This window comes from Mobula birostris, chromosome 31 (genome assembly GCF_030028105.1).
Source record: "Mobula birostris isolate sMobBir1 chromosome 31, sMobBir1.hap1, whole genome shotgun sequence".
In the NCBI taxonomy this organism is placed as follows: domain Eukaryota; kingdom Metazoa; phylum Chordata; class Chondrichthyes; order Myliobatiformes; family Myliobatidae; genus Mobula; species Mobula birostris.
In genome coordinates, this window is record NC_092400.1 from 6,125,014 (window position 1) to 6,151,719 (window position 26,706).

Below are 26,706 nucleotides of genomic sequence, written 5' to 3' on the forward strand. Positions count from 1 at the left end.
CACAGAATCTCCTGTCCATCCCCTAACTATCAAATCTCCTACCACTATCGCACCACCTGACTTGACCCTTCCGTTCTGTGCCTCGGAGATGGTCACAGTACCACTGGACGGCTGCTCCTGCTGTCTTTTACAAATGGTATCCAAATGGTATCCAAATGGGTATACTTTTTGCTGAGGGGAATGGGCACAGGGGAAACCTGCGCTCACTGCTTACTCCCCTTACTTCTCCTTCTGGTCACCCATCTACTACCTGAAACCTGCACTCTGGGTGTGACCACCTCAGTTAAAGTCTCATCTACGAGGTTTTCAGCCTCTCGGGTGGCGCTGAGTACAGCTTGCTCCAGCTCTATTTCCTTGAATCTTGTCAGTCAGGAGCTGAAGTGGAGTGGACTTCCTGCAGAGGTAGTCATCAGGGAGTTCTTTAGGTACTCTGCAATCTCACATTTTACAGGAGGAGCACTCCACTGATTTAACTATCAACCTCCTACACTTTTTATACCTTTGGCTCTAACTTTTTAAGCTTAACTTCTGCAATTAACTCCATGGACTCAGCGCCTTTAGCCTGTTCTCACCTAAGACTGCCCACTCCCTCAGTGGCTGCTCTGCTTGTAACTCCTTTCTTTTTATAAGACTCACTCCCGATGAGGCTTGGAGTTTTCAAATGCTCCCATCCTGCAAGATGTAGCACTCTCATTTGCTGCTTCGAACAATGACTTGCTCCCAATGAGATCTGATGTTTTCAAATGGCTCCTGCCCTGCAAGATGTTGTTCTCATACTTGTTACATGGAATGGTGACTCACTCCCGACAAGTCTTAAAATTTTCAAACTTCACTCACCTCAACTCTAAACTGATTTCAAAGACTATGGACTCAATGTCAAGGCCTCTTACAACTCATGTTCTCAGCATTATTTACTTACTTATTTTTCTTTGCGTATTTGTCCTATTTACACATTGGTTGTTAGTCTTTGTGTGTGGTTTTATATTGATTCTATTGCATTTCTCTGTTCTGCTACAAATGCCTGCAAGAAAATGAATCTCAGGACGGTACTCTATATGGTGACATACAATAAACTAAGGTTGGTAATAAATTTACATCGAAATTTGAATCTGAGGAACAACCTTTAAACTCAGTTTCTTGATGTTTTAATCTCAGAGCATTGGAAATCAGACTCAGGTACTGGAGCAAATGATACTCTTAAACTGGTTATATAGTTTACGCTTGATGTGGTGGCAATTTTGCTTATGGGCAGAGACTGTTCACATCTCAGGTGTGAAGTTTACAACACAGTCTTCACTTATTAATGATACATACGCCGAAAATCCCCTGTGTATAAACATAGTAAATTGCTTGTGATAATGCAGTGATTCTGACTCTTTAATTATATTCCTGTTGAGATTGGTGCTGACTGTCCTCAGAGGGGTGGCGATGCTGAGAGTATTTTAACACTCACTCACATAACCAACGAGAGCACTTCTTACTGCCCTGGTGGGACATTTCCATCGCCAGATATCCTTGTACCCTCAAGAGTGAGAGAATCACTTTAATACCAATTAGCATTGTGCTTCAAGCAGTTTTAAACACCAGACTTGCATTGACATGAAGCTGGATTAAATTTGCCTGCACTTGTTTCACAGAGCGTTTTATCCACCAGCAGAAAGAGGAGACTTTAATTTCAGGCACCTGGGCTAGACTTGTATTGATAGCACTCAAACCTGTCCTAAATGTCACATGATGCAGAGAATGATAATAAATTGTAAAACCTATTCTTTCAAACTTTAGAAAAAAGCACAAAGTAAATAGTCACTATCAAACACCTGTTTGTTGCACATCTTGGATAAATCCGATCTTACACTTCCCATCAATTATTCACAGTACCTAATACTTTCTTTCAGGACAGAGATGAGGAGGAATTTCTTTAGCCAGAGGGTAGTGAATCTGTGGAATTCATTGCTGTGGAGGCCAAGTTATTGGGTATATTTAAAATGGATGTTGGTACGTATTTAAATAGTAAGGCCGTCAAAGGTTACAGGGGTAAGGCAGGAGAATGGGGTTGAGGGGGGAAAATAAACCAGTCACGATTGAATGATGGATTAGACTTGATGGGCCGAATAGCCTAATTATGCTCCTATATCTTGTGGCCTTACGGTAGAATACACATGCACACCTGGGACAATTCACAGTGGCCGATTAACCTAGACAGCACGCATATCTTTAAGACCTTGGAGAAAACTGAAGCACCCAGGAGAAGCCCACACAGATGCAGGGAGAATGTGTCAACACTGCATAGACAGCAGCTTAGATCAGGATTGAACCTGGCTGAGGAAGTGGCTCTGCTATCTGTGCCACTGTGCCACCTCAGAATTTATAGAGTAAATATGCATAATTCGTCATGTACACCGGGAAAGCATTAGGTCCTTTTATTAACATAAGCATCTGCTTCTGGTGCTTTCAAATCTTAAAGTTGGTAGGTTTTTGTTTGCTAAGGTTATGGGATACTGAGCTAGGAGGGAAAGGTAGAGTTGAGGTAGATACTTGGTGGAACAGGATTGAAGGCACCTGCATCCCTGTTCTTTTCTTTTTAAATCTTTTTATTGAATTAGTACACAAAAGGTAAACCATGTAGACACCAATACACTGTTGCAATATAAATTTACAAGAGATATTAATACACAAAAAAAAGTTAGTACAAACAGTGCAGTTTAGATATAAAATAACAAGGTAATATAATAGTATACTAATTTTCCATACATATCAATAAGGAGAAGCATCCCTGTTCTAATGCTTCAAGTTCAGGGACTTGATTCAACAAAGCAACTGGGAGATAAGCAACACACACAAAATGCTGGAGGATCTCTTCAAGCCAGGCAGCATCCATGGAAGAGTAAACAGCTGACATTTTGGGCCGAGATCCTTCTTCAGGGTCCTGATGCTGCCCGGCCTGCTGAGTTCCTCCAGCGTTCTGTGTGTGTGTGTGTAGCCCAGATTTCTGGCAGCAGCAAATTTTCTCTTGTTTGTGCTGAGAGATAACATGTGGCAAGTTGTACAACAGATTAGAAGGTGACCCACTCAAGATGAAAGTAATGATAAAATGATTCAATAGGGCAGGTGAAAAAGCAGCTACTTGCTCTGAAGGAGTAACTCAGAAGAAAGAAGGTCAAGTGTTACTACTGAAGCTGAAACAGTAATGAGTAAGAATATCAGACAGTCTTTCATTTAATTTGAACCCAAAATTCTCTCCTTCAAAAGACAATACCCACTGAATCAACTAAATATTTAAGATGAACATTCACAGATTACTGTTAATGTGACATAAGACAAAAGACCTTTGTAATTTTCCTGGCGTCCCAGATACACCCCCCTCAGATCCATACCCTCCAGTCTTCATCTTGCAACCCAGTTGTTGTCTTTCCTTTTAATCCAAATCCGATTGCTGCTTTCTTCTGCTGCATTTGACAAGGACTTGATTGCTTGTTGGAGGGAGTGACCCCTCACCCCCATCTTCTTCAATAGACTGGTCGTAGATGTAGCAACGAATCCCCTGCATTCCACTTCTACGGGGAAAACCTTGGTCTTCCAGCCATTCTGGGCAGCTTCAGTTGCCAGTTCAGAGTACTTGGTCTTTTTCCTCTCATAAGCTTCTTCGACACCATCTTCCCATGGTACTGTCAATTCCACAACATATGCCAGCTTGGCTGTTGTAGACCACAGGACCATGTCTGGCCAGAGTATTGCAGCTGCAATGTCTGGGGGAGTCCTGACGAAGGGTCTCGGCCCGAAACGTCGACTGTACCGCTTCCTAGAGATGCTGCCTGGCCTGCTGCGTTCACCAGCAACTTTAATGTGTGTTGCTTGAATTTCCAGCATCTGCAGATTTCCTTGTGTTTGCATTTGTAATTTTAAAGTGTTCTGAGTTTGTTTTTTAGATAGGTGAGACCTTCATCCTTTGGGCATCATTTAGACCTTGTAAAATTCTCTTCCTTCTGCTCCTAGGCTTCTTCTGCAGTTAAGGATGCCTCTCTAAACCCTGAGATAACTAATGAGGCCAATCTGGGAACCATAAACTGTGAAAGAATTGATGGTTCCCATACTGGCTTCATGGGGACAGGTAGAGGGTGGTTGGGTAGTTTATGAGTGTGGGTACCACTCTTGCCACTTATGTAGTCCCCTGTCAATTCCTGATACATGAATTTGAGGATGTCATTGCAATCTAGAATAGTCTTTTTCTGAGAGATAATGGTTCACAGATTCCCAGGAGTGTCTTGGGGTCTTGTGTTGCTTCAGAAACGCTTTGAGCACTTTGAATAGCTTTCTCTGTCCACCTTGTAATGCACTCCTTTGACAGAGCCTGGAATTGGTTGTCTGACATTAGGAAATGGGCCAATTGTGTGGTGTGGAACCAAGGAACAGATCAGTTTGTGATCAAATTTAGGAGTCAATAACTGGGTGAGAAAGGAGAGAAGAAGCAGTGTGCAATAATGTAACCAGGTGACAGTTAAACTGCACATTACAACCAATCACTTTTTATTTCCAGTAATTGTACAATTAAAAGGTATTTGGAGGAGACAACTGCACCCATGAATATATCCATGACGCGTGATCCTCTTAGTGTGGTAAATTAGATCTGAGAATTCTTGATCTACTAGGATGTGCTTCTCCTCTGCAGAACTAGATGAGGAAAATCATCGCTACTTGAGGTTCTCACTGTTATGTGAAGGAATGGCAATCACTTCATGAATTCTTGGCTCTTGTCTAAACAGAGGAGGCAGCTGAATGGAGAATTATGAATTAAAAAGACAAAATGTTGGAAATAATAAAAATAAAGAAAGAACTGAAGGTGGTTTCAATCTGAAATAAAATCAGAATATGTTGGAAAAATTGAGTAGGCCAAGGTGCCTCCATGGACACAGAAGTGATTAAATTTTTAGATCTAAAACCCTTAATCAGGCTGTAAAAGAAGGTAACCAAGCTAATCTTGGTAGCAGCGAAGGGGTAGGGAAAGAGATGGAAATATTCAGCAGGTCAGGCAGCATCTGTGCAGAGATAAGTAGTTTCAAGTCATGAACCTTAATCCTAGTGGAACGAGGAACTATAAAGAGATTTAATTATCTCCATGTTGAAGGTTGGTTACTGATTAACATGTTAGCATTTGGCTGATGTCTGTGTTTCTTTAACGTGTTGTTACCTTCAAGCACACTATTGGGTCTGCAAAAATAGCAGGCAGGAGTCAATGCAATGTGTATTAATCATGAGTTAACAACTGTGTTAAAATAGTGCAGACAGAAATTTAACAAAAAAGTGTGACTGATATGATAAAAATAGCATGTGGAGCAAATTAAGTCCCCATGGGTGGTTATTTGGAGATGCAAAAGCAACTACTCCAAGACTTTCAATTTAGTTTGATGGAATTGGCTACATTTGAACCTCACACCTATGAAAATAAAAAATTGCATCATAACTATCGCCACTTCCTGCACACTATTTCCTTATTTCAAGGAGACAGCTTCTCAGTATCTGTAGAAACTGTAGAAATACCTGTCAGGTCAGGCAGCATCTGTGGAGAAATATTGGTCCAGGTCAATGGCTTGACTTTAGTGTTTCCTGAATTTGCTTCAGGTTTTCAGCATCTGCACTATTCTGATCTTTTGAAACGCTTGGGGAATTTGATTCCTTGCTGGAGTTTACTGCAGTATTCTCGTCTGAGTGGCCATTAATATGCACGTGGGAGCCCTGGTTATGGACACTGAAGGTTACTTCACCATGTGGGGCATCACGGCTGAGTTCAGCCTTATATTAGGCCAATGTCCAAGCCCATTTTGAACACTGGAGAATGACCAGGAATAAGAAAACTGTATCAATTCTGCATCTTCAAGGCTTGAACATTCCTGAGAGGATGCAACATTACTTAGTTACCTCCTGCTCAGACATTGTTTGTTCATAAAATTTATGTGGTCATTTATAACATAGAGCCCAGGAGATCTCAGGATCTGAACAAAGACGGTCTTCTATATGACCTTGGTCTCAGCAGCATTTGATGACCACCACATGAGAAGACCTTCAAAGACTTACTAACTTAGATTTTGCACCTCCAAGTGGAAGTACCAGCACCAAAGCCCAATAGTGTGGCAATGGGGTTACAAGCTGTTGATCCCATAGTTAACAGTAGAATCCACTGTACGTAAATGAGTATTTATTTGCTGTTGATGAGAACGTAGCCCACTTTTAGGTGGTGAAGATAGCAAAGGGTAGGAGAAGGTTGTTTGGCTATAATTACTTGCATTGATATGGACTTCTGCTTGAGCTGGTTCAAGCTGACAGGAGGGTGACAGCAACTCAAATCACCACACGTTACAACGGTGGTGTGCAGGAGAGCGTCACTGACTGCCCAACATGTCGCACTTTGATGGTGTGCAGCAGCACAAGACAATGAACATACACCCAGTGGCCACTTTATTGGGCACAGGAGGTACTGCATAAAGTGGGCACAGAATGTAGGTACATGGTAATCTCTGGCCTCTTTCTACTCTGTAGGAAGCATAAGATGCAGAAGCAGAACAGACAGCAGTTATTCTAGCAACACACATCAAAGTTGCTGGTGAACGCAGCAGGCCAGGCAGCATCTCTAGGAAGAGGTACAGTCGACTTTCTGGGCCGAGACCCTTTGTCAGGACTAACTGAAGGAAGAGCTAGTCAGAGATTTGAAAGTGTGAGGGGGAGGGGGAGATCCAAAATGATAGGAGAAGACAGGAGGGGGAGGGATGGAGCCAAGAGCTGGACAGGTGATTGGCAAAGGGGATATGAGAGGATCATGGGACAGGAGGTCCAGGGAGAAAGACGGGGGCGGGGGGGGGGGAACCAGAGGATGGGCAAGGGGTATAGTCAGAGGGACAGAGGGAGAAAAAAGGAGAGTGAGAGAAAGAATGTGTGTATATAAATAAATTACGGATGGGGTACGAGGGGGAGGTGAGGCATTAGCGGAAGTTAGAGAAGTCAATGTTCATGCCATCAGGTTGGAGGCTACCCAGACGGAATATAAGGTGTTGTTCCTCCAACCTGAGTGTGGCCTCATCTTTACAGTAGAGGAGGCCGTGGATAGACATATCAGAATAGGAATGGGACGTGGAATTAAAATGTGTGGCCACTGGGAGATCCTGCTTTCTCTGGCGGACAGAGCGTAGGTGTTCAGCAAAACGATCTCCCAGTCTACGTCGGGTCTCACCAATATATAGAAGGCCACATTGGGAGTACCGGACACAGTATATCACCCCAGCCGACTCACAGGTGACGTGTCGCCTCACCTGGAAGGACTGTCTGGGGCCCTGAATGGTGGTAAGGGAGGAAGTGTAAGGGCATGTGTAGCACTTGTTCCGCTTTCTGTTCTGCACTGAGTCTGCCTCCTATTCTTTCAGATTCAGGTTTGGATTTATTTATCATGTATAATCAACATGTACAGTAAAATGCATTATTTGCACTAACAACTAAGGACGTGTTGGGGGTTGGCACAGATATTGGGAGTGTGGCTTTACAATTCCAGTGCCCCATGGATAAAGTGTCTGTGACACGAGACTCTCTCTACCTGTTTCTACTTGTTTGTTGCATATTTACCAGTAAAGCTTCTGGGGCAAGATAAAGAGCCAAGTGAAATGGAACATTCCTAATTCCTTTAGGGATTGCTATTTTAAACATTGCATTGAAACTTAATTAAATCAGAAAGTCCCGCATGCTCCTTGTCCGACCGACCAAGTCAGCAGGAAAGTCAAGCAAGTAGTAATTGTGTCCTATCTGAGATAAGTCATGCTTCTGAAAATAATTCTGCGGGCTGAAATGGAGCTGTCTTAAAAAAATTTAATGTAAATTGGATTTCGCCTTCTAAAGCAAAATAAATGACTTTATCTGTGCCAACAGTACTAGATCAGGTGTCTTTCAAAAGGGCTTACTCAGACAGTTTAACAAGGTTCTTTCTATGCCGCTTATAGAATGCTACACAGCAAATGGGGCCGACTACCGAGGCTGCCAGAACCAAACCTCAGACCACGGAGGAAAGCCCTGCTTGTATTGGAATGAAACCTTCCAGCACCCCTACAACACCCTCAAGTACCCAAATGGGGAAGGAGGCCTTGGGAATCATAACTATTGCAGGTAACAAACTCTCTGCGGTGAAATACTTTTTATCCTTTGAATCTGACTTTTTTTTTTAAAAACTGGTGTGGTTTCTTCAAAGAAGTAGGAACAAGAGCAGGTCATTCTGCACACTTCTCTGCCTTTCATTAGACTATCGTTGATTTGAATCTAAGCTCCATTTATCAAAATCAATCTATCGCTGCTTAGAACCTTTCAGTTGGCTTGTGACCTACGTAGGAAGTAAATTCCAGATTTCTGCTGGCTTTTATGTGATGAAGTGCCTTCTGGCATTACCCAGGATGTGATATTTTGTTAGCTTTAGTTTGGTGAGAGGTGAATAAAGTACAGATACACATTTGAGATAAATAAAACTGAGTAGCTGCAGATGTTGGAAAACATCTCTTAATCCTTTCTGTGTAGCGACAAAGGATTATGACTGGAACGTCTACATAAACATAGATGTTACTTACTTCAATCTGCAGCTCCCTTCTGGCTGGTGGACATGTATCAAGATTTTCTTTGGCCTCATGTAAATATGAGTGCTACATTGATAGACCTGAATGCAATGCAGGAAACTGGAGAATGGGGCATTGGAGGTTGGGGGCTTTTCAGGTGCTTTGCAACCTGGACAGTCGATTGGGCTATGCCATTCAAAGACCCTGCCCATCTCAGACACTCTCTTCTCACCTCCTCCATCGAGCAGAAGATGCAAACACCAGAAAGCATGTTCCAACAGGCTTAAGAACAGCTACTACCCTGCTGTTATAAAACTATTAAATGGTTCCCTAGTGTGATAAAATAGACTCTAGGCCTCACACTCCACCTCGATATGATCTTGCACCTTATCGTTCACTTGCACTGCACTTTCTCTGAAGTTGTTACCCTCTATTTTGCTTTTGTTTTGCCTTGTTCTATCTCAATGTACTGTGTAATGATTTGGTCTGCATGAACAGTACGCAAGACACGCTGTTCACTGTATCTTGGTACATCTAATAATAAAAATCATACCCAGTTAAACATAGAACGTAGAACATAGGATAGTACAGCACAGTACAGGCCCTTCAGCCCACAATGTTGTGTCGACCCTCAAACCCTGCCTCCCATATAAGCCCCCACCTTAAATTCCTCCATATACCTGTCTAGTAGTCTCTTAAAGTTCACCAGAGTATCTGCCTCCACCACTGACTCAGGCAGTGCATTCCACGCACCAACCACTCTCTAAGTAAAAAACCTTCCTCTAATATCCCCCTTGAACTTCCCACCCCTTACCTTAAAGCCATGTCCTCTTGTATTGAGCAGTGGTGCCCTGGGGAAGAGGTGCTAGCTATCCACTCTGTCTATTCCTCTTATTATCTTGTACACCTCTATCATGTCTCCTCTCATCCTCCTTCTCTCCAAAGCCCTAGCTCCCTTAATCTCTGATCATAATGCATACTTTCTAAACCAGGCAGCATCCTGGTAAATCTCCTCTGTACCCTTTCCAATGCTTCCACATCCTTCCTGTAGTGAGGTGACCACAACTGGACACAGTACTCCATGTGTGGCCTAACCAGAGTTTTATAGAGCTGCATCATTACATCGTGACTCTTAAACTCTATCCCTCGACTTATGAAAGCTAACACCCCATAAGCTTTCTTAACTAACCTATCCACCTGTGAGGCAACTTTCAGACATGTACCCCGAGATCCCTCTGCTCCTCCACACTACCAAGTATCCTGCCATTTACTTTGTACTCTGCCTTGGAGTTTGTCCTTCCAAAGTGTACCACCTCACACTTCTCCGGGTTGAACTCCATCTGCCACTTCTCAGCCCACTTCTGCATCCTATCAATGTCTCTCTGCAATCTTTGACAATCCTCTACACTATCTACAACACCAGCAACCTTTGTGTCATCTGCAAACTTGCCAACCCACCCTTCTACCCCCACATCCAGGTCGTTAATAAAAATCACGAAAAGTAGAGGTCCCAGAACAGATCCTTGTGGGACACCACTAGTCACAATCCTCCAATCTAAGTGTACTCCCTCCACCACCACCCTCTGCCTTCTGCAGGCAAGCCAATTCTGAATCCACCTGGCCAAACTTCCCTGGATCCCATGCCTTCTAACTTTCTGAATAAGCCTACCGTGTGGAACCTTGTCAAATGCCTTACTAAAATCCATATAGATCACATCCACTGCACTACCCTCATCTATCTGCCTGGTCACCTCCTCAAAGAACTCTATCAGGCTTGTTAGACACGATCTGCCCTTCACAAAGCCATGCTGACTGTTCCTGATCAGACCATGATTCTCTAAATGCCTGTAGATCCCATCTCTAAGAATTTTTTCCAACAGCTTTCCCACCACAGACGTAAGGCTCACTGGTCTATAGTTACCCGAACTATCCCTACTACCTTTTTTGAACAAGGGAACAACATTCGCCTCCCTCCAATCCTCCGGTACCATTCCCGTGGACAACGAGGACATAAAGATCCTAGCCAGAGGCTCAGCAATCTCTTCTCTCGCCTCATGGAGCAGCCTGGGGAATATTCTGTCAGGCCCCGGAGACTTATCTGTCCTAATGTATCTTAACAACTCCAACACCTCCTCTCCCTTAATACCAACATGCTCCAGAACATCAACCTTACTCATATTGTCCTCACCATCATCAAGTTCCCTCTCATTGGTGAATACCGAAGAGAAGTATTCATTGAGGACCTCACTCACTTCCACAGCCTCCAGGCACATCTTCCCACCTTTATCTCTAATCGGTCCTACCTTCACTCCTGTCACCCTTTTTTTCTTCACATAATTGAAGAATGCCTTGGGGTTTTCCTTTACCCTACTGGCCAAGGCCTTCTCATGCCCCCTTCTTGCTTTTTTCAGCCCCTTCTTAAGCTCCTTTCTTGCTTCCCTATATTCCTCAATAGACCCATCTGATCCTCGCTTCCTAAACTTCATGTATGCTGCCTTCTTCCACCTGACTAGATTTTCAGCTCACTTGTCACCCATGGTTCCTTCACCCTACCATTCTTTATCTTCCTTAACAGGACAAATTTATCCCTAATGTCCCGCAAGAGATCTCTAAACATCGACCACATGTCCATAGTACATTTCCCTGCAAAAACATCATCCCAATTCACACCTGCAAGTTCTAGCCTTATAGCCTCATAATTTGCCTTTCCCCAATTAAAAATTTTCCTGTCCTCTCTGATTCTATCCTTTTCCATGATAATGCGAAAGGCCAGGGAGCGGTGGTCACTGTCCCCCAGATGCTCACCCACTGAGAGATCTGTGACCTGACCCGGTTCATTAGCTAGTACTAGATCTAGTATGGCATTCCCCCTGGTCGGCCTGTCCACATACTGTGACAGGAATCCGTCCCGGACACACTTAACAAACTCTGCCCCATCTAAACCCTTGGAACTAATCAGGAGCCAATCAATATTAGGGAAGTTAAAGTCACCCATGATAACAACCCTGTTATTTTTGCACCTTTCCAAAATCTGCCTCCCAATCTGCTCCTCTGTATCTCTGCTGCTACCAGGGGGCCTATAGAATACCCCCAGTAGAGTAACTGCTCCCTTCCTGTTCCTGACTTCCACCCATATTGACTCAAAAGAGGATCCCGCTACATTACCCACCCTTTCTGTAGCTGTAATAGTATCCCTGACCAGTAATGCCACCCTTCCTCCCCTTTTTCCGCCCTCTCTATCCCTTTTAAAGCACTGAAACCCAGGAATATTGAGAATCCATTCCTGCCCTGGTGCCAGCCAAGTCTCTATAATGGCCACTACATCATAATTCCATGTATGTATCCAAGCTCTCAGTTCATCACCTTTGTTCCTGATGCTTCTTGCATTGAGTTACACACATTTCAGCCCTTCTACTTTACTGTCTTTACACTGTTTATTCTGCTTCTCTTTCCTCAAAGCCTCTCTATATGTTAGATCTGGCATTACTCTATGCACTTCTTTCACTGTTCCATCGCTCTGGGTCCCATCTTCCTCAGAAATTAGTTTAAACCCTCCCGAACCATGCTAGCAAACCTACCTGCAAGGATATTGCTCCCCCTCGAGTTCAGATGCAACCCATCCAATCTGTACAGGTCCCACCTTCATCAGAAGAGATCCCAATGATCCAAAAATCTAAAACCCTGCTCCCTGCACCAACTCCTCAGCCACGCATTCAACTGCCATCTCCTCCAATTCTTACCATCACTGTCACGTAGCACTGGCAGCAATCCTGAGAACGCCACCCTTGAGGTCCTGTTCTTCAGCCTTCTGCCTAGTTCCTGAAACTCACACTTCAGGACCTCATCCCTCTTCCTGCCTATGTCGTTGGTCCCAACATGTATCACGACTTCTGGTTGCTTTCCCTGTCGTACCAGATGTCGTGCACCTGGTCAGAGACATCGCGGACCCTGTCACCTGGGAGGCAAGAAATCAGGCGGGTGTCCTTCTCACGTCCACAAAATCTCCTGTCTGCTCCCCTGACTATAGATTCTCCAATGACGACAGCTCTCCTCTTCTCCGTCCCACCCATCTGCACCGCAGGGTCAGACTCAGTGCCGGAGGCCCTGCCACCATGGCTCACACCTGGTCGGTCATTCCCGCCAACAGTATCCAGGACGGTAAACTTATTATTCAGGGGAATGGCTACAGGGGTGCTCTGCACTACCTGTCTGCTCACCTTCGCTTTCCCCCCTCTGACTGTCACCCAACGACCTGCTTCCGACAGCCTAGGTGTGACTACCTCCCTGTAGCTCTCATCTATGACTGCCTCATTCTCCCTTATGAGTCAAAGGTCATCCAGCTGCTGCTCCAGATTCCTTACACGGTCTTCCAGATCGCCCAGCCGTATGCACTTCTGGCAAATGTGACTCTGCGGGAGAGGGGCTTTCCCCCAAGACTGCCACATCTCACATGAGAGGCACATTACTGTCTCAGGAGACATTGTAAAAACTAACTGCGAGCTAGCTTGCCCTCTGCCTCTTCTCGTCGAAGCCTCTCGAGTCAAAGCCTCAAAGCTCCACTCCTTCACTGGCATCTCACGTGCAGTTTGAGTTGATGGTAAGGAAGGCAAATGTAATGTGAGCATTAATTTCAAGAGGACCAGAACATGAAAGCAAGGATGTAATGCTGAGGCTGTATAAAGCATCAGTCAGGCTACACTTGGTGTATTGTGAGCAGATTTGGGCCCTTATCTAAGAAAGGATGTGCTGGCCGTGGAGAGGTTCCAGAGGAGATCTCAGAAATGAACAATTTAATATTTGAAGAGCTCTTGATGTCTCTGGGCTGTACTCGTAGGAGTTTAGAAGGATGAGGGGGAGATCGCATTGAAACCTATTGAAGGTTGAAAGGCCTAGATAGAGTGGAAGGGGAGAGAATGTTTCCTATAGTGGGAGAGTCTAGGACCACAGGGTACTGCCTCAGAATAGAAGGACATCCCTTTAGAACAGAGATAAGGAGAAATTTCTTTAGCCGGTGGGAGGTATGTCTGTGGATTTATTGTTACGGACAGCTGTGAGGCCAATCATTCAGCATATTTAAAATGGAGTTTGATAGGTTCTTGATTAAAAAGTGCATCAAAGGTTGTGGGGAGAAGTGAGGAAAATGGGGTTGAGAGGGTTAAAAAATTGGTGAGGGTTAAAAAATTCTGCTCCAGTGTCTCATCTTATCAGTTCGTCAGGACATGGATTTGACACGATGGAAGACCTACAGTATTTTATCCTTAAGCTTTTGCAGTCTGAACCTAATTCTCAAAGGGCATGGTCCGAGCATAAATCTTCTGCTTTTTGGAATGAAGATAGGCACTGAATGAGGAGACTGGAGTGACAACTGGAAAATGCCTCACTGGCCAAGAAATACTGCATTCGATACTTTGGAAGAGAAGTAAAATATTGCAACAAAGTACAGAACAATTTATGTTGTTCAAGTGCTTGATAAATAACGTAAACATCCAACTTCTTTTTCCAAAGAAAATCTACACCACTGTTCATACTGGGCAGAGGAAACGTTGCCTTTTTATCTAACAATTGACTTGGTAACACTCAGTGCTGATAATGGGAGCCTGAAAAAAGAGCAAATTCTATCAACCTGCAATAATATCCCTCAGTTTAATCAGTTTTCTTAAAGATTGTTCTTAAGAATACCCAAACCCCGCATGTCATTCCAGTCATTAATATCAATGGATTTCTCTTCTTAAAGTTGAGTTAATTCCTTTTCTTTGCTGATAAGCAGACAATACACTTCATTTCTTCAGATTATGGCAGGGGCTTATGAATATTAACAAGCTGATAAATAGTGCACATAGACCAGAAATTCTGCAATCAAGCACAGTGTTCACTAGAAAAGGAAAACAACAAACCAGCGAAGCAATAAGCATTTCTAACACTATAATCTTTGGAGAGCTGTTCACCATGGGCAGATCAGCTAGTCAATAATTCTGCCTAATAGAAAGTGAGTTTAACCAGAAGTCTATTAGTTAAGGATGCATTTCATTTCCTGCTGCTTTCTGTACTCTCAAAGCTTTACTGACAGGACAGTGTGAATTAACATTGTTAAAAAGAACCTGGAATAGCTTCTTTAAAGTGAACCAGTGTGCTGCCCAGCCAACAAATTACTTTTGGACTGTAGCTGCAGGCAGTCAAAGTGCAAAATAACTACAGACCCTGGAACTCTCATCTAGCAGGTTGGGCCACATCTGTGGGTGAAGGAAAAGGGTTAATGGTTCAGGCTGAGAACTTTTCTTCAGAATCAGGAAAAATGACAAAACCACGTTGACTTAAATTGCAGAGAAGGGGTAGAGGTGAAGGAAATGTGTAATGGAGAGGTGACCAATGAGAGTGAATGGAACCAGTGTAGTGAACTGGTTGAGAGGGAGTGATTAACCACAGCCAATTTGTCTGGAGAAGGCATAAACGGGGGATGAATAAAATTGAGTCGGACAGTTCTCACACATGACAAACTGAGTAAATAATGGGTTAACCAAGATTTGGCAAGGAAGGATTAATATTGATATTAAAAAAACTAAATCGATTTGCCTTGCTGTTCTGAATAGGCGTATGGAGATTTCACGTAAATTTTATCCAGAAGGTGTCTTCTACGACAGAAGACAAGTGCCAGACTAGATTAAAAGCTGAAGACCTGGAGTGGAGCTTCTGATGCGAAGGTGCCGAACTCTCAGCCTTGCTGCCAGAAATTGATTAATGCTACCAGTGGAATTATTCCACCTGCTATCTCAGTAAAAATGTTAAACAATTTGTTTTCAGCTTCAATAACTATCAGTAAACCATTCTGTTTCAATTATATCATGTCCTGTGGCAGTATGTTATTGCAGGTTTCGGCTGACGTAAGATTGATTTTAAAAATGACGAAGAGAATATTACAAATGGGTCTTCTTTAAAGTGCATCTTATCTTAAATAAGGGCAGTAGAATAGCATAGCAGTTCACAATCAGGAATCAGGCTTGATTCCCGCCACTGTATGCAAAGAGTTTGTACGTTCTCCCTGGAGTCATGTGGGTTTCCTCCCACATTCCAAAGGTATACATGTTAGGGTTAGTAAGTTGTAGGCATATAATGTTGGCCTCAGTAGCATGGGGACACCTCATTTAGATAATAGTCTGTACTATTCCTCCTCTTACTTTAATCGAACTGTGTTGTGTCACTGACACAATCAATGCATTTCACTGTATGTTTCAACGTATATATGACAAATAAAGCTATTCTTTATCTCTAAATATAGATAGATGTTCATTGTCATTACAAATGCCACTATCAGGACCCTTGTATACAAATAGAATTAATCCAATTAATGACTTCTTGGATTTGGATATGTTATTGAGTAATCACTTTACAGTGTAAAACTCTAAGAGAGGGAAATAATTTCATAAAAAAGTGGATTGGGATAAAGTTCCTTCGGGTGGTCCAACAGATTATCATCATTTTAGGCTGTTCTCTGTTTCTTTATTCATTGTGGGTCTCCTAGGATTGAAGATGACTTGTTTCCACTCCAGCCTGATGGGTTCTGAGGTGACTGATGAAGCTAGTGATGGATCTGCACCTTTGGTGCTGACGGCTGGGCGGGTAGTTTGTGATGTCACATTCTGGGCATGGGTATCCTTGTCATTCGTGGACTTGATGTGCCATCCCGAAAGCTTCTTCTTAATTTTGAATGGTAATGGACGGGGATGCTGCACATTTTCCATGATGTTTTGAGAATGTCCTGTAATCTTTTCTTCCGTCCACCTGCTAATCTCGTTCCTTGAAGGAACTCAGAACAGCGTTTGCTTTGAGAGTCTGATGTCAGGCATGTAGCATGGCTTTGCTGTCGGTGCTGACTCTGTGTAACCGGAGATATTGGCCTGTGGGGGTGGTGGATGCTGATGTTGGTTTGCTTCTTCTACCAGTGAACTTGGAATTTTTTGTGAATTTTTAGCTGTAAGATGACTATTATTTGTAGTCTACATCTTAAAAATATACAGGTGTGAGAGAAGTGATGTGCTGGTTTTGAGGTCTTAATGCCAAGGCTGTACTGATTCACTGAAAACACTAATGCATTTTTTTTCAAGCAACACACATAAAAGTTGCTGGTGAACGCAGCAGACCAGGCAGCATCTCTAGGAAGAGGTGCAGTTGACGTTTCAGGCCGAGACCCTTTGTCAGGACTAACTGAAGGAACAGCTAGTAAGAGATTTGAAAGTCGGAGGGGGAGGGGGAGATCCAAAGTGATAGGAGAAGACAGGAGGGGGAGGGATGGAGCCAAGAGCTGGACAGGTGATTGGCAAAAGGGATATGAGAGGATCATGGGACAGGAGGCCCAGGGAGAAAGAAAAGGGGAAGCCCAGAGGATGGGCAAGGGGTATAGTGAGTTTTTTTACCTTCTTTCCTGGGATGTTGAAAGTTGTTGACGTAATTTAGAATAACCTTGATGGGAAATATTAATTTTTGAACTATGATGTGAGCTATAAACATAAATGAAACAAATTTTCTTCTGTCAGTTTAGTTGAAGTAAAGAGATTTTGAGAAATTGGATGCCAGTTTTGGGACGGTTTGGGTTTCATGATCATTTCATTTCATCTGTGCCTCCAAATCTGAGAGGTCACATAAATAGAGAGAACTGGAACCCAGTCTTGCACTGTAGTTCTCATCAATGGATTGAATTGTGTGTACAGGGAGAATAGGTGAAACCTTATGGATTTCCACTCGTCTCAAAATATTTGCTTTCAGCCTTTGGTTATCAGGGCTCGAAAGGAATGGTCAGTATTGGGGAAATGTGCAACACCATTGTATAGATGCAAATTTCAAAAATCATTGCACTCTAGCATGGTGCCAGAGGACCGGAAAATTGCAAATGTCATTCCACTCTTTAAGCAAGGAGGAAGGCAGCAGAAAGGAAATTATAGACCTATTAGTCTAACCTCAGTGGATGGGAAGATGTTGGAGTCGATTGTAAAGGTTGAGGTTATGGAGTACGTGGTGACACAGGACAAGCTAGGACAAAGTCAGCATGGTTTCCTTAAGGGAAAATCCTGCCTGACAAACCTGTTGGAATTCTTTGAGGAGATTACAAGTTGGATAAATAAAGGGGATGCAGTGGATGTTGTATGTTTGAACTTTAAGAAGGCCTTTGACAAAGTGCCACACATGAGGCTGCTTACAAAACTAGGAGCCCATGATATTATTGGAAAGTTACTGGCATGGATAGAGCATTGGCTAATTGGTCAGAGGCATTGAGTGGGAATAAAAGGATCCTTTTCTGGTTGGCTGCCAGTGACTAGTGGTATTCCATAGGGGTCTGTATTGGGACCACTTCTTTTTAGATTATGAGAACACTCAGTCCTCGTTTATTGTCATTTAGAAATGCATACATGCATTAAGAAATGATACAATGTTTCTCCGGAGTGATATCACAGAAAACAGGACAGACCAAAGACTAACACTGACAGAACCACATAATTATAACATATAGTTACAGCAGTGCAAAGCAATACCATAATTTGATGAAGAACGGACCATGGGCACAGTAAAAAAAAGTCTCAAAGTCCCGAGTCGATCGACTCCCGAGTCCCCAATAGCAAGCGGCGAAAGGAGAAACTCCCTGCCATAAACCTCCAGGCACCAATAACTTGCCGATGCCTTGGAAGCAGCTGACCCTGAGTCCATCCGTCCAAAAACTTTGAGCTTCCGACCAGCCTCTCCGATACAGCCTCCCAAGCGCCATCCTCTGCTGAGTGCCTTTGACCTCTCCCTGGCCGCTGAAACACGCAAAGCTGAGGATTTCGGGGCCTTCAGCTCCGGAGATTCTGGTTACTACACAGTAGCAGCGGCAGCGAAGGGGGCATTTCAGAAATTTTCCAGATGTTCCTCCGTACTCTCACATCTGACTCCATCAAATCAGAACTGTTCACTGTCCCCTACTTGACAGATTACAGATATTCATCACCGGAGTTTATGCTGTATAACAATGATTTAGATGATGGAATAGATGGTTTTGTTACCAAGTTTGCAGATGATACAAAGATTGGTGGAGGGGCATGTAGTGTTGAGGAAACAGGTAGGCTGCAGAAGGACTTAGACAGATTAGCAGAATGGGCAAGAAAGTGGCAAATGAAATGCAGTGTTGGAAAATACAGGGTCATGCATTTTGGTAGAAGAAATAAATGAGAAGGCTATTTTCAAAATGCAGAGAAAATCCAAAAATCTGAGATACAAAGGGACTTTGAAGTCCTTGTGCAGAACAACCAAAAGGTTAACTTGCAGGTACAGTCAGTGATGAGGAGGGCAAATGCAATGTTAGCATTAATTTCAAGAGGTCTAGAATAGAACAGCAGGGATGTGATGCTGCGGCTTTATAAGGTACTGGAGTATTATGAGCAGTTTTGGGCTCCTCATCTAAGAAAAGATGTGCTGGCATTGGAGAGGGTCCAGAGGAGGTTCACAAGGATGATTCCAGGAATGAAAAGGTTACCATATGAGGACTGTTTGATGCTCTGGGTCTGTACTTGCTGGAAGGGTGAGGAGGGATCTCACTGAAACCTTCCAAATGTTGAAAGGCCTAGACATGGTAGATGTGGAAAAGGTGCTTCCCATGGTGGGGGAATCTAGGACAAGAGGGCACAGCCTCAGGATAGAGGGGTGTCCATTTAAAACAAAGATTTTCTTTAGCCAGAGTGTGGTGAATTTGTGGAATTTGTTACCACAGGCAGATGTGGAGGCCTGTTTGTTGGGTGTACTTAGGGCAGAGATTGATAGGTTCTTGATTAGACATGGCATCAAAGGTTATGGGGAGAAGGCCGGGGAGTGGAGCTGAGAGGAAAAATGGATTGGCAATGATTGAATGACAGAGCAGACTCAGTGGGCTAGATGGCCTAATTCTGCTCTTATTTCTCATGGTCTTATGGTCTAAACACGTAGATATTATAAGTATATGTGCATTATCATGTTCTTTTTTTATGTATCATATGATCTTCTCCAAGTTGTATCAGGTAATTGTTCAGAATTCATGTTGTTTCAGTTGATACAATTTCTGAAAAATGATTGAGCAAAGAATAGTTTCAGTTCTTCTTCTCATCCACTTTTAAATGGGAAAATGTTAAGGTCCATTTGTGCAGTACACAAGCATTGAAGCAATTTTTTGCTTAAGACTGATCAAACATCATTATGAAACATGGACTTACAGCAGTTCTTCTGAACCAGGGAACTACAACACACTCCACAGCTCAAAGGTAATTCAAAGAAAGGTATGGCCAACTTTCATTCAATCCAAATTGGAGAGAAAGATTGTGGAAAGCAATTTCAGATAAAGGAAACAACAGAAGTCACAAGCAGAAGAGATTTAGCCTGCATGATAAAAGTTGTGGATTGGGTCCTCCCGACTGTTTGGAGGTGAGAAGATGGGAAACCAATGAAGTAACAGAGATGTTCTCTTCTGAGAATCATCAAACTTGGTTAGAAATTCAGAATAGAATCACACAGATCACTTTTTCCTGGCTCAGAGAATAGCGAAGAAGACGAAGTGACTATGTTACTGAAGTAAATCCACATTTTTCAATAAAAGCCAATACAGATTTATGATGATAGTCAAGATGAGACAAATCACTGAGTCCTGAGGTGGATGGCACTATATTCAATAAAATCAACAGATGTAGCATCAAATCTGTTGTGAAGATCATGGGGTACAATAATGGATAACTCAGTTAGATTTTGAGGCAATTTAAATCAGCTAATATTTTTATCGAAAAAAGGAAACATAATTTATGTAAATATATACAATACATTCATCTCTAGTAATATAAGCAAGTACAGTTTGAATCAAATGTGCATAAATCAGTCACACCTTGTCTTCATGTTTTATGTCTATTATGCCATGGACTTCATTAAACATAAAGAATCTGCAGAATGAACGTTCTTTTTAACTGGTTTATATTTAAGTGAACCAGGTGACAATTGAGATGTTTTCAGATGATATCAAAATTGTTTGTGTTTATTTAGTGGTCAGGAAGAATGTTCTCAGTTACTAGAACATAATGGTGGACAGTTTCGCCTGCTCACTTATGGTATGTGGAGTTCAACGAGGTAAGTAGTGAATTAGTGCCCTTGGGGAGGACAAACAAGACAATGGAACACACAGTAGATGGTAGGAACCGAAGAAGTATGAATGAAGAGAATTACCCACTAAGTAGGGAAATGGAGGGAGAGAAAGTGATTTTGGAAGCATATGGAATATGTCGAGTCTCTCAAAAGCAGCGGTGGAGGAGTATGCCTCAAGATCAACTCCTCTTCATGAGCAAATGTTATCAGTGTTTTCCAATTCTGCTCACCATACCTGGAATATCTCGCAATTCAGTGGCGTCCATTTTGCCTGCCACGAGAGATTTCTGCGATCACTTTGGTTACGGTGTACATTCCACCCCAGGCCAATGTCAATCAAGCTCTAGAAGTTCTGAGCAATGGGATCAACTTGCATGAAACAACACACCCTGATGCCTTCGCCATCATTTTGGAGCATTTTAACCAGGCCAGGCTGAAAAAGTCACTAAATAATTACCATCAACAAATCACACATAGCACCAGAGGAAACAACACCATCATCAGGAATGCTTACCATGCTATTCCACACTCTCACTTTGGAAAGTCTGCTCACCTAGCTGTACTTCTACTCCCTGAGTATCGACAGAGACTGAATACTGCAGCTCAGGTAGTGAAGGCCAAGAAGGTATGGACAAGGGAAGGACGAGAGCACCTTCAAATGCTTTGAATCAGTAGACTGGACAGTATTCAGGGATTCATCTTCGAATCTGGATGAGTATGCCACAGTTGTTACCAACTCCATTAAAACCTGTGTGGATGAGTGTGTGCCTCTAAAAACTTGCTGTACATTACCAAACCGTAAGCCATAGGTGAACTAGGAGGCTCATCGTAGGTGGAGGGTAGATCTGTGGCATTTAAGTCTGGTGACCCGGGTCTGTACAAGGAAGTTAGGTATGGCTTGTAAAGGGTTATTTCAAGAGCAAAGAAACAATTCTGAGTGAGGTTGGAAACAACATCGAATGCATTTCAACTCTGGCAGGGTTTGCAAGACGTTACCTCCTACAAAGCAAAACCCAATAGCATGAATGACAGTGATGCTTCACTACCAGATCAGTTCAATGCCTTCTATGTCTGCTTTGAAAAGGAGAATATAACTGCAACTGTGAAGATCCTTGCTGCTCCCAGTGACCCTGTGATCTCTGTCTCAGAGGCCAATGTTTTGAACGAGGGTAAACCCTGATGGTAAGGCTCTGAAAGCTCATGCCAACCATTTGGCGGGAGTATTCAAGGACATTTGCTATGGTCAGAAGTTCCCATCTGCCTGAAAAGGGCAATAATTATACCAGTGCCTAAGAAGAGTAGTGTGAGCTGTCTTAATGACTATCACCCAGTAGCACACAATTCTCCGGTGATGAAATGCTTTGAGAGGTTGGTCATGGTTAGAATGAACTTCCACCTCCGCAAAGACCTGGACCCACTGCAATTTGCCTATTGCTATAATAGGTCTACAGCAAACACAATCTCACTGGCACTTACACAGCCTTAGATCACCTGGACAATATAAACACCTATCTCAGGATGCTGTTCGTTGACTAGAACTCAGTGTTTAACACCATCATCATTACAGTCCTGATCGACAAACCACAGAACCTGGGCTTCTGTACCTTCCTTGGCAATTGGATCCTTGACTTCCTAATCGGAAGAACACATTCTGTGCAGATTGTTTATAATATTTCTTCCTTGCTGACGATCAACAGTGGCACATCTCAGGGATGTGTGCTTAGCCCGCTGCTCTACTCCCTCTACACCCATGACTGTACGGCTAGGCATTGCTCAAATACCATCTATTAATTTGCTGATGATACAACCATTGTTGGTAGAATCTCAGATGGAGATGAGAGGGCGTACAGGAGAGAGATAATTGAGTGGTGCAGCAGCAACAACCTGGCACTCAACGTCAGTAAGACGAAAGACCTGATTGTGGACTTCAGGAAGGGTAAGACGAAGGAACAAGAACCAATCTTCATAGAGGGTTCAGAAGTGGGGAGAGTGAGCAATTTCAAGTTCCTGTGTGTCAAGATCTCTGAGGATCTAACCTGGTTCCAACATATCGATGCAGCTGTAAAGAAGGCAAGGCAGCAGCTATATTTCATTAAGAGTTGAAAAGATTTCTATAGATGTACGATGGAGAGCATTCTGACAGACTGCATCTCTATCTGGTATAGGGGGGGGTGCTACTGTACAGGACTGAAAGAAGCTACAGGAAGTCTCTATCTTGGGTACTAGCTTCCATAGTATCCAGGACATCTTCAAGGAGTGGTGCCTCAGAAAGGCGACATCCATTATTAAGGACCCTCATCACCCAGAGCCTGCCTTCTTCTCATTGTTACTGTCAGGTGGGAGAAACAGAAGCCTGAAGGCACACACTCAGTGATTTAGGAACAACTTCTTCCCCTCTGCCATATGATTCCTAAATGGACATTGAACCCATGAACACTACCTCACTTTTTATCTTTTAAAAAAAATATTATTTCTCTTTTTGCAGTATTTAAAATCTATTCTATATATATATATACTGTAGTTGATTTACTTGGCTATTTCTTTATTTATTTTTCTTTTTTATATTATCATGTATTGCATTGAACTGTTGCTGCTAAGTTAATAAATTTCACGAATGGTGCCGTGAAAATAAACCTGATTTTGATTCTGATGAATGTTCTGATTCTGATATGGAATACTTTGTTGGCCAAGATGTAGAATAAAAGAGCAAAATCCTCAGATTCCTGCTGAAAATGATTTAACTAAAGAGGAGTTGAGGCCAGCACATATCAACCATGATCATATGAAATTGTGGGACAGTCTTGAGGGGCCTGTTAGTCTACTTCTGCTCCTATTTTCTTGTCTTCTTGTGTATGAAACATTAGACAACAGCCAGAGTACTTGTGTATTGTTCTGGTCACCATGGTTCAAGGAGGATGCAACAATACTTGAAAGGTGCAGAACAGAATTATTAGTTTGCCAAGACCATTGAATTATAAATGTGAAAAAGCAACTGACTGTCCTGGGATCAATACCTTTGGAGCACAGTGGGGAGAAATAACTGAGATGAGCAAAATTATGAGACACCCAGACCAGGGTAAACAGTGATTTAATTCACATAGTAAATAAGGACCATACATTAAAGTTAATTGTGTCACAGAGCCAAGCAGCACTGAAACAGGCTCTTCGGCCCGTCTAGTCAATGCCGACCTGTTTTTTGTTTTTACTGCCTATTTCCAACTGCCAGTACCATAGCCTCCATATATCTTCCATCCATGTCATCACCCAAATTTCTCTTTCTTGTCTAAATCGAACCCACATCCACCACTTCCACTGGCAGCTCATTCCACACTCTCAACAAACTCTGAGTGAAGAATTTCCCTTCAGATTCCCCTCAAATATTTCACCTTTCACCCTGATGAAATGTCCAATATGGGGGTAAGAGGGAAGATGGGGTGGAGAGGGAGGGCAGAACAGAGGGGCCGAGGCTGATTGGGGACAAAGAAACAGAGGGGAATGTTTATACATACTGTTTTTCAAAAACATAATTGTTTGAACTTACTTCAATTGGTACGAGATTTTTAGGGGAGTTATTAGAGAACAGTTTTATTGCGGGGATCACTGCCTGATGAGGTGGTGGAGGCTGAAACGCTTTGTAAAGAGAGGCATTTGATGAGCTATGGACCAAGACCGGGGAGTGACACTAACCTAAAGTTCATTAACTTAGTCTGACGTAAACAGTTGGCCACATGCTATGGTGTAATTTTCGGAGCCTGTGATTGCAAAGTCACCAAGAAAAGGCTTTCACTGTAAAAGCGTAACTCCAAGACAGAGAATTTAAGACGGCCTCAGACTCCAAATGCTTCAGTGAACTGGCTGATGAACTTTTCTCACTGTTAATGAATACAAGCCTCCTAAATATTAAGCTTCAGCAGGATGTCTTAAACCTTACTCAGAACTGTAATGGAAATGTCCAGTCAGTGGCCACTTTATGTGCATGATATTCTGCTGTCCCACCCTATCCACTTAAATGTTCAATGTGTTGTGCATTCAGAGATGCTCTTCTGTACACCACTGTTGTAACACGTGGTTATCTGAGTTACTGTTGCCTTCCTGTCAGCTTAAAACAGTCTGGCCAATCTCTTCTGACCTCTCTCATTAACAAGGCATTTTCACCCGCAGAGCTGCCGCACAATAGATTTTTTTTTTGTTTATTGCACCATTCTCTATAAACTCCAGAGACTGTTGTGTCTGAAAATCCCAGGAGATCAGCAAAGTCCGAGATACTCAAACCACCCTGTCTGGCACCAACAATCATTCCACAGTCAAAGTCAATTAGATCAAATTTCTTTCCCATTTTGTTGTTTTGTTTGAAAAACAACTGAATCTCTTGACCATGTTGGTATGCCTTCATGCATTGAATTGCTGCCTCACAATTGGCTGATTATATGTTTGCGTTAATGAGCAAGTGTACAGGTGTACCTAATAAAGTGGCCACTGAGTGTAATTGTATTTGGAACTGCCTTCATGGGTCACTGGGTTGTGAGAAATGGGTGCCACTCTCCCTCTCTTTAGCAATGTTCCCTCTAATTTGTAATGCTCAGTGTGCACAAAAATCTTGTGCTGTGCAATTTTTTGCCCGGTGACAATAACATGTGCAGACTGAATACTTTCTTCAATTAAAAACAGTATAAGTAAGCCAGTTCTAAAATCTGCCAACAAATCATTGCAAACTCTATGTTGTCAGCACCGTCTGCATCAGAAACTGCAGAAGGAAATGTGATTGTGTACGATTATGAAATATAATTAACATGCCGATGAAGTGGAAGGTTACAGCTGTTTGGTGCGCAGTTTAAGTTCCTTTGTGCGCCAGTAGCGCACACACACACACTTTAGAGGGACCGTTGCAACTTTCTTTTCCAAATACTTGTCCTTTCCCCCCCCCCACTCCAGTCAATGCCTCATGTAGCAGGAGGGTCTTAAGAAATCACAATGTGCCAGTAACAGGCATGTCCCATTAATCCAAACTGGTCTGACTTTGCTGATACTCCGAATGCATGCTGCATATGTAGATGACATCTGGTATTTGTTCTGCCATGCATCACATTTCATTGACTTACCAAGTTAAACACCAATGTTTGCAGCATACCTGGACAGATTTCAGCAAACTCTCTACTACCAATATTAGCACCTTGCTTAAGATTCAAGATTGTTTAACGTGCACAAGTGAAGGAGAACAAAGTAATTGATTCTCCAGATCTGATGCAGCACAAACAAAAACACAATAAGATAAAGAACATAATAATAAAAAAATCACAATAAATATAAATACATAAGCTAGCTAATATACATAGATTGAATGTATGTGCATAAAGTGACACTAGGCACAGGAGTGTTTGTGTAGAAAGCACCTCTGACAGGAAGTGATAAAAGTAGAGTGGTGGGGTGGGTTTTGTGTTTGGAGTTGTTCGTCAGCCTCGGGAAAAGCGTCTTGCGTTGACTTTATTTTGTAAAAACAGATTATTTTTCAGTAATCTCCTTTTAGACTCTGCAATGTTTGATGTCTTTGGGCTAAAAAATCTCTATATTGACTACATTGATATCACGCAGCAACAATGCTCTAATTAATATTAATAAGCTTTGTGTTTCTTAAGTGCTTAATTAATGAGATACAACTTTTCCTTTGCCAGTTCAATAATAATTTAAGGCATATTTTGATTTCTCTCATTCAAAGTGATTATAACAGAACGTGAGAGCAATGTAGTAATTGAGAAGTATTCAGGCCTCTGAGATGGTTTATTGCATTATTTTATTTAATCCACTTGTGCGAATTCAGCTCACATTTGTTTCTGGGTATTCTGAAGCTGCTATTCAAGCAGCTTGTGCTGTGGAGTTTTGGCAATACCCTTGTTGGTTTGGAATGTAGAAATGTTATTTTTCTTGTAGCTTAACTTTCCTGTGCTTTCTTGTAATTTTACGTAGTCGCTTATGAGCATGTAATTATTCAGTGAATTTTCCAGTGACTGCAGCA

The 26,706-nt window shown here is 42.5% G+C and overlaps 1 protein-coding gene across 3 annotated transcripts in view; it reads left to right on the forward strand.

The window, feature by feature from the left end:
• Window positions 1-26,706, forward strand: part of kremen1 (kringle containing transmembrane protein 1) — a 225,732-nt gene that overhangs the window by 51,205 nt on the left and 147,821 nt on the right. For 2 of the 3 annotated variants that reach the window (XM_072247519.1, XM_072247518.1), the window contains one exon: window positions 7,977-8,139. The exons of the other annotated variant lie outside the window; for it this stretch is intronic. In XM_072247519.1, coding sequence (XP_072103620.1) covers window positions 7,977-8,139 — 163 coding nt within the window. The remainder of the gene's footprint in view (window positions 1-7,976; window positions 8,140-26,706) is intronic. 3 annotated transcript variants of the gene reach the window in all.